Source organism: Marmota flaviventris, chromosome 11 (assembly GCF_047511675.1).
Source record: "Marmota flaviventris isolate mMarFla1 chromosome 11, mMarFla1.hap1, whole genome shotgun sequence".
NCBI lineage: Eukaryota > Metazoa > Chordata > Mammalia > Rodentia > Sciuridae > Marmota > Marmota flaviventris.
The window spans coordinates 44,397,333-44,410,407 of record NC_092508.1 but is presented as its reverse complement, the minus strand read 5'-3'; the positions used below and the strand labels follow the sequence as shown (position 1 = coordinate 44,410,407).

The 13,075-nt window shown below is 32.0% G+C and overlaps 1 protein-coding gene across 6 annotated transcripts in view; it reads left to right on the top strand.

Moving 5' to 3' along the window:
• The window catches only part of Pms1 (PMS1 homolog 1, mismatch repair system component), a 74,888-nt gene extending 62,050 nt beyond the window's left edge, over positions 1 to 12,838 (top strand). For all 6 annotated transcript variants that reach the window (XM_071618987.1, XM_071618986.1, XM_071618989.1 and 3 more), the window contains 4 exons: positions 1,431 to 1,910; positions 5,180 to 5,310; positions 9,471 to 9,631; positions 12,497 to 12,838. In XM_071618987.1, coding sequence (XP_071475088.1) covers positions 1,431 to 1,910; positions 5,180 to 5,310; positions 9,471 to 9,631; positions 12,497 to 12,664 — 940 coding nt within the window. In that variant the 3' untranslated portion in view covers positions 12,665 to 12,838. The remainder of the gene's footprint in view (positions 1 to 1,430; positions 1,911 to 5,179; positions 5,311 to 9,470; positions 9,632 to 12,496) is intronic.
• The last annotated feature ends 237 nt before the right edge of the window (positions 12,839 to 13,075 follow it).

The window sequence follows — 13,075 nt, the reverse complement described above, 5'->3', positions numbered from 1 at the left end:
TCATTTATTTACTTACTTTTGTATTTTTATTCCCCTCTTTCTGTTATAGAATCTTGTCTTAATCTTTGGTTTTTACCAATTTGATTCTAACATACTTAATTACGGATTTCATTGCATTTATCCTGCTTGGGATTTGTTGATTTTCTTGGATCTGTGAACTGTATTTCTTCAAATTGGCCAATTTTTAATCCCAATTTCCTCACAACTTCCCCCATTGTTTTCTTTTCCAGCTTTCTTTTTTTCATTTGGGAGTTGAGTTAATACATTAGAATGCTTGTTGTGTAGTTGGTCACTGAGGTGCTTTTCAGTCTTCAATCATTTCTCTCTCAGATCACTTCTATTGCTGTCTTCAAGTTCACTTCTTCTTTTCTGCTATCTCTGATCTCTTTTTGAGCCTACAGAGTGCATATTTCATTTCAGGTTTTGTGTTTTTTAGTTGCAGAATTTCTATTTGGATTTCATTCTTTTTTATAATTTCCACTCTCTGTTGAGGTTACCCCTTCTAGTATCTCATTATGATCATCTTTAAATCCTGAACCACTTATTAAGAAGAAAGAAAGAAAAGAAAAACTAGTTTCAAATGTTTAAATCTTGAAATTGGCTTCTAACTGACCACTTTTTCCTCTTGACTATGATTCACATTTTCTGTTTTATTGCTCGAATGGTAACTTTTAATTGTATAATGGACATTGTGGGTAAGATATTGAAAACTCTGGATTCTGTTTTCTTCTAAAATGTGTTGATTTTTGTTCTACTGGATGTTTAAATTATGGATCACCTTGAGCTTATGTAAAGCTTTGTTTTATACTTTGTTTGGGAGATACTGTTAGGTTTTGCCCTTAGTTCTAGCTTCCTATTTTTGGGACATAGATTTAACCCCCAGATATAGCCCATTTCCAGTCATAATTGAAGCCCAGGGTGTTTACCAAGCCATAAAACCACATGTAATTCAAACTCTATTTCCCGTGCACTGGGCAGAAGCTGAAATCTCTGTTGAGCTCATTTAGCTTTCTGAAGGTTGTTTTCCTTTGGGCCTACCCAAATAGGATTTTGGGGGATTTTTCTCTGAATTTTAAGTTGTTCTAGAAACAAGTAGCTCTGTGTTGTAATAGCTCAAGCTAGTAAGCCTTCTAATTAAGTTCTTGCCACTACTCACCCCCCTAATGCTGGGGGACTGCCCTCTGGGTAAGAGCTGTATAAATGTGTAAGTGTGAATCCATTCCAATTTCTGCCTGCTTTTGGCTGTTCTTCAGTGCCTATTTGAAATAGTTGATTTTTATATTTCATCTAGCATTTATTATAATTATACACAGAGGAGTTAGTCTAATACATGTTCCTTTGTCATTGTTGGACCTGGAATCTTTATTTTTTATAAAATTAATACATTTCTGATAATGACCTTATTAGTTCTGTTTTATCTCTATTCTTAGATATGAGGAAAAGGCTACTAAAGATTTGGAACGATACAATAGTCAAATGAAGAAAGCCATTGAACACGAGTCACAAATACTAAAAGATGGCAGAAAAAAGATAAAATCCACCAGCACATGGACTTTGGCACAGAAGCACAAGTTGAAAACCTCATTATCTAATCAACCAAAACTTGATGAGCTTTTTCAGTCCCAACCTGAAAAAAAAAGGAGTGAAAACATTAAAACAGTAAAGATTCCCTTTTCTATGAAAAACTTAAAAATAAATTTTGAGAAACAAAAAAAAATTGACTTAGAAGAGGATGAAGTTTGCTTGATCCACAATCTCAGGTTTCCTGATGCATGGCTAATTACATCCAAAACAGAAATAATGTTACTGAATCCATATAGAGTAGAAGAAGCCCTGCTATTTAAAAGACTTCTTGAGAATTATAAACTTCCTGCAGAACAACTGGAAAAGCCAATTATATTAACAGAGAGGTATGGTAATATAATTTTAAACTCAACATTTATTAATTCATACTGAATTAGGAATTACAGATAAAAAGTTGAAAGTGTTTTCTAGGTTAAGTGACATATTTTTAAATTTTCTAATTTTTAGTAGAATTAATTGCTTATAAATAATTTCCAAATATTCTAGATAGTTTACTTCTGCATTTAATTAAATATCAAGCTTGTTTTCCTTTATATTAGTGACTTCCCTAGGGTAATTTTGAAGTTAAGTTGTTGTGACTCTCTTTGATTTTGCACCATTGTAGCTTTCAGACATAGTCCAACATAGAATAATACAGTGAATGCCTTTATCAACAGTTATCAAGATATTACCACATTTTTATATCTGACCTTTTATACACACACACAGACACACACACACAATTTTCTTTCACTTGTTAAAAGTATTTGAGAATAATCCCTATGCTTTATTCTTTAGTATGTCTCTTAAAAATGTCTGTTTTCTTACCTAACTGCACCTTTTTTATACCTTAATACAATAATAATTCCTTGAAATTATTCCTCATTGCTTCAAAATGTCTTTTTTTATAGTTTTAAAATGCAAAATTTTATTTGTATCAACAAGATTCACATAGTATATTTCATTATGTCTTCTAAATCCCTTAATATCATATTGCTGATTTCTTATTGGCCCTGAGTCACTTATTCAGTAGAATATTCTGTTATCTTATTTACTTCCTAGTGTATAACTTCTTTTACTCTCCCCATGTTTAATTGGTATTAGCTGAAGAAATGTGAATAGATTTAGATTCTACTTTTAGGTAAGACTTCTTAATAGATGGGGCTACATGCTTGACATTTCATTACATTAAAAGGCATTTATTACTGGGTGCAGCTGATGACAGCCTGATCTTCCACCTTATAGTTCCTCATCTACCTTTCTCTCTAATGGTTTCATCTGTTGATTATTGCCCAAACTAATTTTATTTGTGTTTGTAAAATGGGATATTTCCTTTTTATATTCTTTATGAGCAAATTCCTTTCTGTAAAAATAAGAATAACTGACCTATTATCATAATATAATACATATATTGATATATATGTCATATATACATATATATCATATACAAAAGTGTATACATTACATAACATATAAGTATGATATAAAATAGGAATCATTCATAAAATGTGTTAAAATCCTTGTTTAAGACACTTCCAGCGGAAGGGGAAAGAGCAGAGCCAGAACACAGAAAAACAAATCTACCTTTTTATAAGTAAGACAATAGTAACAACATTAACTATAATCCAATATATTTCATAGTATTTTTTTATGATTAGCTTAGGAAACTGACAAAGGAAGAATTCGAAAACAGTGCCTTTTGTTGTTCTAAAACAGTTTAAAAACCTAGTAATACTTTTATCATTGTTTCCTTAAAAAGAGTTAGGGTACATCTGAATTTTTAAACTTAGCTGCTTTTTTAAATGGTGCTTGTAAATTTTCATTTTTATTTCAAAAATCTGTTTGGGCTTATGCAAAGTACAGGTTTTTCAAATTACTTTGCTCTACAATATTCTGTTATTCAAAAAGAAGTACATTAAAAACTTATTTTGGGCCCATAATAGTTTGAAATTTTTTTTTTTTTAATTGAGCATGGATAGTAACAAAGTATAATTCAAAATTGCTTTCCCCTTTTTGGAAAAGTGTCATCTCCCCTCATAGTTACTGATGAAGATATTTCAAAACTGAGTCATGGACTAATTACCCCATAATGCAGGGTAATTATTTATTGCATTCAGTTTTCTTATCAGAATTTTAATGCAAGTTGTGTAGCTTATCTCTAAGTGTAGTTAATTTAGATATCCATAAAGTATAAAGTAAGAGCTCATAATAATAATAATGGCTAAGGTTTATTGAACACTTACTCTATGATAGAAATTTTGCTATCTCCTTTCATGATTTTTCGGGATTTTTTTTTTTTTTTTTTTTTTTTTTTGCAGCAATCTTATGAGGTAAGTACTGTCATCCATATTTTATAGATACAGAAACTGAAACACACAACAGTTGTTAAATAACTTAACCTAGACTTACATGGCCAATAAATAAGCACTGGTTCTAAGATTCCACTGTAGACAGTTGCCTGCATGATTAATTGTCATACTCTGTCATTATTATCATCACCAGCTCTCTGATTGATTTTTGGAATATTGATTAGATGAGAAAAAGTACATATGATATTCTCCTCTGTGTGATATATCTACTCTCATAGCCAATGGATTTTTTTAACTGTTCAGAGCTGATAAGCAAAGACATTTGCTTGCTTTTTCAAAGGGTATAGGATTTTAATGAAACTGTATCATCCTGCACTATAATATAAAATATTTCTTTGCATATCTAAGACACTATCTACTGGATGGTGGGCATTCAAATGTTTATTGAATGAATGGGAAAATGGTCACTAGTCACATCAGCTCCAACAGATACTTTGGTTGCAGTGATTTATGTTATGAGGCACCCTTATGCAGCCTGAAACCCATGTGAGGGATCAATTTGTATCCTAGGTAATTTTTGGCTTTCTAAGTATTTTGTTTGGGGCTTATACCGCTTAGAATCATCTCACATGCCACCTTTGGCAAACATGCCATGCTTACAGTAAGCTAAAGGAAGCTCTCCCAAGCTTTGAATTGATAAATTTATAAGTTCCTGCATGAAAAAAAATAAATGTATGTGTAATCTATGTTGGTGAAAAAACCTTGACTAGCAGTTGAAAATTTGACAGGGTGGACTGGCCACTTAAATAATTTCACAGTGTGTTAGTATCTCTTTTAACGGTATAAAAAAGTATTATTTATAAAGTTTTTATTGTGCTAGTAATTTTTTAAAATTTCACATTGAATTTGTGACATTTTAAAAGATAGGAATTGTCTTTTGTTTTTTCTTCCCTTCTGTATACTATATACAGTAGGTATCCTATAAAATATTTACAGAAATGTAGGCCTGGGATTGTAGCTTAGTGGTAGAGCACTTGCCTACCATGTGTGAGGCACAGGATTCGACCCTCATCATCACTACAAAAAAATAAACAAACAAAATAAAGGCATTGTGTCCATCTATAACTTAAAAAATACATTTAAAAAATATTTACAGAAATGTAAAAATCTTTCTCATAGACCTACTTTTCCCTTTATATTTTGGTTAATAATACTTTGTAAAGATCTGTGGATTGACTTTTTTCCATAAATTTTCTCATTTACATCTTTATATTTAATAACTTAAAGGACCACAATTTCTTTTTCAGTCTTCTTAATGGATCTCATTATTTAGAGGTCTTATATAAAATGACAACAGATGACCAAAGATACAGTGGGTCAACTTACCTGTCTGATCCTCGTCTTACAGCAAATGGTTTCAAGATAAGATTGATATCAGGTATGATAATGTGATTTAATATTTCCTGATTTGGAAAAACAAACCTTGTTTCAAGAGTTATAGTTGGGTTTCATAATTTTCAGGTAACATTGTATATTTTTGTCTCACTAAAAGTCATTGTTGGCTCTCTGAAAACGACGTTTCAAGATCACCTCTGCCTGAAACAAGAAAGTTTGGCATCTCTTTCAGTTCAATACCTTGCATTTGCATTTTTCTAACTAATCAAATAATTTTTGCCATTGTATGACAGTATTCACACTGCCTTCTTTGTTTTCACTTATTATTAAAATATTTCTTTAGATGATAAAATAAATAAATATGTAGTCTATTGGCATGGCTTAATAAAAATGGGTATTTCCTTTTGGTTTTTTAGAAGCACTGCTTTACCATATAGATATGCAGCCTCAGCCATCTTAATACTTGGAGAGTGGATGGTGATTTGATTCCATGGATTTTGTAAAAGACTGATAACCCTCTTTGCTTACTATGTAAATTCATTGGGTAGATAGACAAAAAGAAAATTTATCTGTCTAAGGAGAATTCAGTTTTCCTTGCTGGCCCTTTCTCTGTTCTTTTATAGTTTCCATACTGAACTGAATTCTGCCCTAACCTCCCAGGAGGGTCTTATCCTATTACTTTCCCTTTATCTGGTGTCAAGGGCCACAAGGCACCATTAGGGATGACTCCAGCATCATCATTTTTGCCCCTAAACTTGTTGTACCCAAAGCCATGAAAGAAAGGTTTTTAAAGGAGAATTTTACTGAGTCACAAAAATAAAATAAAGATCATGTGCAAAAGCTGGGTATATAGAGAAAATGTTTTGATGTTCCAAGCTTGAAACTGTTTGATTTTTGCAGTTTTAAAGATAGCTATCCTGTAATCCCAGTGATTTGGGAGACTGAGGGAGAAGGATTACAAGTTCCACGCCAGCCTCAGAAACTCAGTGAGGCCATAAGCAACTTAGTAAGACAATGTCTTAAAATAAAAAATTTTTAAAAAGAAAAAAGAACTGGGAAAGTAGCTCAGAGGTCATAATGCCCCCCTGGGTTCAATCCCTAGTACCAAAAAAAAAAAAAAGAAAGAAAGAAAGAAAAAATCTCAAAAAACCAACCTACTCAAAAGTTCATACTTCCCATCTCAATATTAGCTATTCAGAAATGGAGTGCAGATTATATATCCAAACCCCAACTCTGCTATTTTTGGAAAAATCATTTGGCCTTACAATTTCCTTATCAACAACAACTAATAATTTTTGAATGACTATTATGTGTAGAGTGCTATTCTAAGAGTATTGATTAAATGTATTAATTCATTTAATCTCTGTAACAGCCTATGAAGTAAGTTTGGTTTTTTTTTTCTGTCTCCATTTTAATATGGAAAAATCAAGGAATGGAGAAGTTAAGTTGCCCAAGACATAGTGGTAGAACCAGGATTTGAACCCATGCAGTCTACCTTCAGAACCTAGCTATTAATGAATTTGTTATATTGTCTTCCTATTACAATTCGGATATTTACAAAGTACTTGTGGGCACTGTAGTTGGGAATGGCATAGGTATTCAGATATTCTCTTTTCTTCCCATCATCTACTCCTGCTGTGAACTGCCTTGGAGTCATTTTTAGTTCTTCTAGAAATCTCTTCTTTGGAGTGCCTGGTATCTTTTTAATTTATTTGAAGTCTGAAGCAGAATTATATGTGTGTATAGAAGGTATTTTATTTCTAATCTGATTTTCTGCCTAGATAAGTGACACTAGTATCAGGCATCATTTTTTTTCATGAAAAGTGTTATCAGTATATATTTTTTATTTTTTATTTTTTTTAATTGTGGGTTGTTCAAAACATTACAAATTTCTTGACATATCATATTCCACACTTTGATTCAAGTGGGTTATGAACTCCCACCTTCACCCCATACACAGATTGCAGAATCACATCAGTTACACATCCATTGATTTACAAATTGCCATACTAGTGTCTGTTGTGCTCCGCTGCCTTTCCCGTCCTCCCAGTATATATTTTTTAAATAGTTAGGATAACTGTCCTGTTTCTTCTAAGAGCTTGTTCATTTTTGAGCTACCCAGTAAGTTTCTGTGTTACAGATGCTCTTAGGTCTTGACTTATCAGTAGTGGCTGTTAAATCCTATTGAATGCCAGGTGCTTTGCATGGCACCAAAGAAGCAAAAATGATTAAAATAATCACCTATAAACTGACTTGATTTGATTGAAATTAACTTGACATAGATTATCATCAGCATTATTTCCTTTGTCAGTAACAGATCAAGTGAAAGGCATTCATGTTTTCATCATCATTTTGTCTCCCCCTGCTTTGTATTGTGTTGTATTTTTTAAAAAATATTTCTTTGTTATAGTTGGACACAATACCTTTATTTTATTTATTTATTTTTATGTGGTGCCGAGGATCGAACCCAGTGCCTCCCACATGAGAGGCAAGTGTTCTGCCACTGAGCCACAATCCCATCCCTGTATTGTGTTTTCTTAAGGACCATTTCTCTGTCATTTAATGAGAATTTTGTTACATTGTACTAATTTTGAATTGACATTTTGCCAGTTGTCACAAAACATCTTTGGATAAAAATTAAGGCTTTTGAAAGAGAAAGAATATATCTAGCTTTGAGGGAAAAAATTCTTAATGTAACCCTAAATAGTTGGCTTGTTGATGAGAACAGCTTTCTGTTCTGCTCCATAAGAATTTCATACTTTAGGAAGTGAAAACTTATCAAACCATGTATTCATTTTCCCTGAAAATTGAGAAGCATTTCACAGGATTTTAGGGAAACTTATGTCTCTAAGTTTTCCATATTTGTATTTTGTAAACAGAGAAATTAAGTATTGCTCAATTTCCTCATTTGTGGCCAAATACTTTTAACCCATATCCATCAGGAATTCTGTAAAATGTGAATAGATTTCCAGGGCAAATTTAGTTAAGATTAGAGTTTTCAGTCTAATTATATTATAAAATTAGCAATAGGAAAAATTTTTTAAAACTTTTTTTTGGATATTTTCATTTCTATATAAATCTGTAAAAGAAGTGAGAACTAGAATATTCTGCTAGAACCTGTTTGCCTATCTGTATACTATTTCTAGTCCCATTTAAGTTCCCCTTGCTGCTCAAACTCCCTTTGAACTCTCTGTCTCATCCTTTAATGCTTGGTAGTGTATCATCTTATATTATTCTTCATTTATTACCTGGAAAAAAACATTAGAATATCTGCTCTGTTTAGTGTGTTACCATTGCCTCTACCATCCAGTTCAAGGAACTACTACACTGTAACAGAATAGGTTAGGGATTAGATTATTGAAGCTCAAGAATCTGAAACTCTTCCAGTTATATTACACTTCTTTTTTAAAATTAATTCATTGATAGCTACCACTTGCCCCAATTTAGACTTTTTCCTTCTAGTTAACATGTTATAGAGATCCATATTAAAAATATCATTACACAGACAGAACTAAATAAAAAGCATGTATTCTAAAGCCAAATATGATGCTTTGAAATATGTACTGTTATGAATTATCTACTCAGCTATACATCCAATCAATCGTGTAGTTTTTATTTTAGTTTTAATTATGAAATTATTTAAAATAATTTTATAGATAACGTGTCTGTTTTACATATTTTTGTAAAATATTTTGAATAAGCATTAGTATTTCATTTCCTCAAATTAATAATATATTAATAATTTACTATGTGACTTTTTATGACTTGTAAGTTAAAATAATCACAGAAATAATTCAGATCTTTAACTTAGATATTAAAACTGTGGGATAGAACTTGAAGAGGAGCAGTTGCTAAAACACTTAAATCAGTTTTATTTTAATAAATATCATGGGACTTCATTTTCTCTCCAAAGTAAGAAATGTTCTAAAAAAATGTAAGGAGCAGACAGCAGTAACTGAGATTAAATTAAATTATATAAAGCACATGTGGTGTCAATGAGCTCTTATGACTTAATGTGAAATCCTATGGGAAATTACTGTTTGTTCTCCAACTTAGGAACAAAACTTTGTCCTGACTATTAAATTCTGATGAAGGTTAACTAAATGTTTTAACAGTGATTTTCTTTTTAATGACATGTCTGGAATATAATTTTAACTAAACTAACTTGTGTCTATAATATGAATTTTTATTTTTTTCTTTTAGGTGTTTCCATTACTGAAAACCACTTAGAAATAGAAGGAATGGCTAATTGTCTTCCATTCTATGGAGTAATGGATTTAAAAGAAATTCTTAATGCTGTATTAAACAAAGATGCAAAGGAAATTTATGAATGTAGACCTCGCAAAGTGATAAGTTATTTAGAGGTATGCATTATTAAATTATTAGGTTGGCTAGGTTTTAAGAAACTTAGTTATTCTTAATAAAATAATAAGTGGATTAAAGATAATAGTTTCTATAAGATTAATTTTTTGCAAGAAGGAAACACTATTTTTTTAAAAAAGACTTCATTAAAAGTTTTATGTAATAGGTAGGTTGTGGTGAACTCTCTATGGATATTTTCCTTGCGTACATATTGAGAAAGAGTCTCATGGATAAGATATTTTGTAGTGAAGTTCTATTTTTATTAGTATCCATAAATTATCTCCTTAGAATGAATACAGAATTGCTCAACCTTATACCATATGTTTTTTATTTTTCTTTATATTTTTTATTGTTTCTTTTTGGTTATACATAACAACAGGATTCATTTTGACATAATTTAAAAAGCATGGAATATAATTTGCCCAAATTCAGTCCCAGGTTTTTCTTTTCCCTCCCCTCCTCTCTGTCTCCCTTTTCCCTCTACTCTATTGATCTTTCTGCTATTTTACTTTAATTTTTCCTACTTTTTGATTAGTGTCTTGTGGATATATATGATGGTGCAATTCACTGTGGTATATTCATGTATGTACATCGGAAAGTTAGGTTAGATTTATTCTTCTGTTCTTGGCCTTATTCTGTCTCTTCTCCCTCCCCCTCAGTCTATTTCATCTAGCCTACTAGTCTTCCTTCTTTTTTGGTGGAATCCTACTTTTCCCTTTCACCCTTTTTTTTCCCCTCCTTTCTGACTATCTTCTGCATATCAGAGAAAACATTGCACCTTTGGCTTTCTGAGTCTGGCTTATTTCACTTAGTATGATAATTCCAGTTTATCCATTCACCAGCAAATACTATAATTTTATTCATATTTATGGCTGAGTAAGACTCCATTGTGTATTTATACCAAATTATCCATTGGTTGGTTCCATAGCTTGACAGTTGTGAATATGTTACTATAAACGTTTATATTGACTGTGTTACTATGTATGCTAATATTAGATCTTTTGGATATATATCATATTTGTCTAAAAAGATAAGCAAGTAAAAGGAGAACCACGAGATAGATGGATATTAAAGTCAAAGAAAGAAAGTCATTAAAAAATAAGAAATAGCGCATTCTGACTAAGGTAATAGTTCCTAAAAGACCCTCAGGTTTTGCTGCTAAGTGGCAGTGGTAATCTTGAAGACAGCCAAATTGGCAAAGTGGTAGGGATGTCTGACACTTGCCAGTGTCTACAGGTGGAATAGAGGTGGGAAAATAGGCAGTAAATCAGCTGATAGTGAAAGGAAGGAAAGAGTGTGCTTAACATGTTTGTGTCAAATTGGTGGAAAAGACAATAAAAGATTGGAGAGGAGAAGTTCTAAATGACACATGGATGAGGCTGTAAGTTTTCAACAGGAGAAACTGAATCAAGAGCAAAAGAGGGGAAGAAGAGTGAAAATATTTTTAGGTATACTTGTATATTTAATATATAAAAGATAAGTTATCTGCTGTAAGTGAAGGGGTTAGGAATTTAAGTACAATAGCAAAGATCTGAAAGCCAGAGCTTTAGGTACTATAAAAAGGTCAATGAAGGAGGAACAAGAAAATTTCCAGGTGTCATTGAGGACTTATAAGAGTTAACATTTATGTTGGAACCAGCTAGGACCACACTCTCCAACAGTGTGTAGTAGAATTTGTCCAAGGTTAGGGATTAGTAAAATGAATACAGTGAAAGACAGAAAATGAGTCAGACAAATCTGAACACATTATATATAAGAAACTGTTAGGTTGCTGAGCTAGTATCCTTAATATTTCATTTTGTATTCCTACCTTAACGAGGGAAAGATGACTGAAGGGTGCTGGTGGATCAGGAAAATGAGACTGGAAATATTAAATGTCACAATGAAGGAAAAGAGCAGACTTAGTTGGAACAAAGGAATAGGTTGGAAAAGAGTTGGAAAAATAATGGGTGTGTGATAGTGGAGAATGTTAAAATTTAAGATCTCTAAAGTAAAATAATCTTTTTTAATCTTAAAAAGAAGCTAGCTTTGCTAACTATGCCCAAACCTATCTCAGAAATCAGCATTTTCATATCATATCTGTGGACATTATCCCTAATTCTGCATGCCTCAAAACCAGTCCATCAGCAAGTCTTCTTGATTCTACTGTCAACTCATGTCAGAAATCTATCTCTCTCTCCATCTCAAACTGTTATCACTTATAGTCACAATTTCTCATCAGGACTGCGGTGATTGTCAGCGAAACCTCTTCTCTTCTTGACCTGCCTAAAACCATACTTTTCTCAGCAGCCAGTCAGTTTTAAAATGTGAAACACATGTTGACTTTTACTTTAAAACTCTTTGATTACTTACTGTGCATTCAGATTAAAATCCCATTTGTTCACTCCATTTTAGAGGTGATGTGCCCCTGCCTAACTCCCTTATCTTATTTGTCTGTTCCCTTTAATAACTATGTTGTACCCACACTGAACATGCTGTTCTCTTCTCCTTGCCTGTGATGCTTTCCTTTGCATCATGATCTTTGTAGCATAGTTTATTTAAATGGAAGCTTTAATGCCTTGTCAACTAAGCCATTCCCAACCACATAATTACTATGATGTTGCCTAGTTTAATTTTGTGTATTATTTCCTCACCAAAATTTTGTCTTTTTTGTATTGTTTCCTGTGCTAGGAGATAAATTACACAAAAACAAGGATCTAATTTTTTCACCACTACTACCTCTTCAGAATCCACAACATAGTGTACTTAATAAATGTTGAGCAAATTAATAAGATGAAAATAATCAGTTATTTGTCTTCTTGCTAGCTTAACATATTTTCTGCATCAGGATATATCATTGTAAAGCATATATGACTTTCTTTTCACAGGGAGAAGCAGTGCGCCTATCTAGACAATTACCCATGTATTTATCAAAAGAGGACATCCAAGATATCATCTGTAGAATGAAGCAACAATTTGGAAATGAAATTAAAGGGTGTGTTCATGGTCGCCCATTTTTTCATCATTTAACGCATCTTCCACAACATCTTGATTAAATATGTTTAAGAAAATAAGTTACTGTTAAAATCAATATGTTCTTAAGTCCATTTCTAAACCATTTTTGTATTGTGTGTCAAATGGTTATTTTATAAATGAGGATCCACTGGCTTGTTTGTATAGAAAAAAGTTTCAAAAAATATAAAAATCTTAAATAAATATATATAAACTATTCATTTGATTCTCAAGACCAGCGTTCATAATAATTTTTAGATTCCACATTAGAAAATAAGTGATATTCCTGGGTGGTAGTTTTAGGTTAGCCCTGTGTAGGATCATTTCACACTCATTCCTCATATTACTCAGTGTATCTAAGAGAAATTGTCGATCCTGTTTAAAGTAGGATGGAGAGACAGGAGAGTTGAGAGAAAGTGATAAAATAAAGTTCGGTGGAAAAAAGAAAGAGTGTA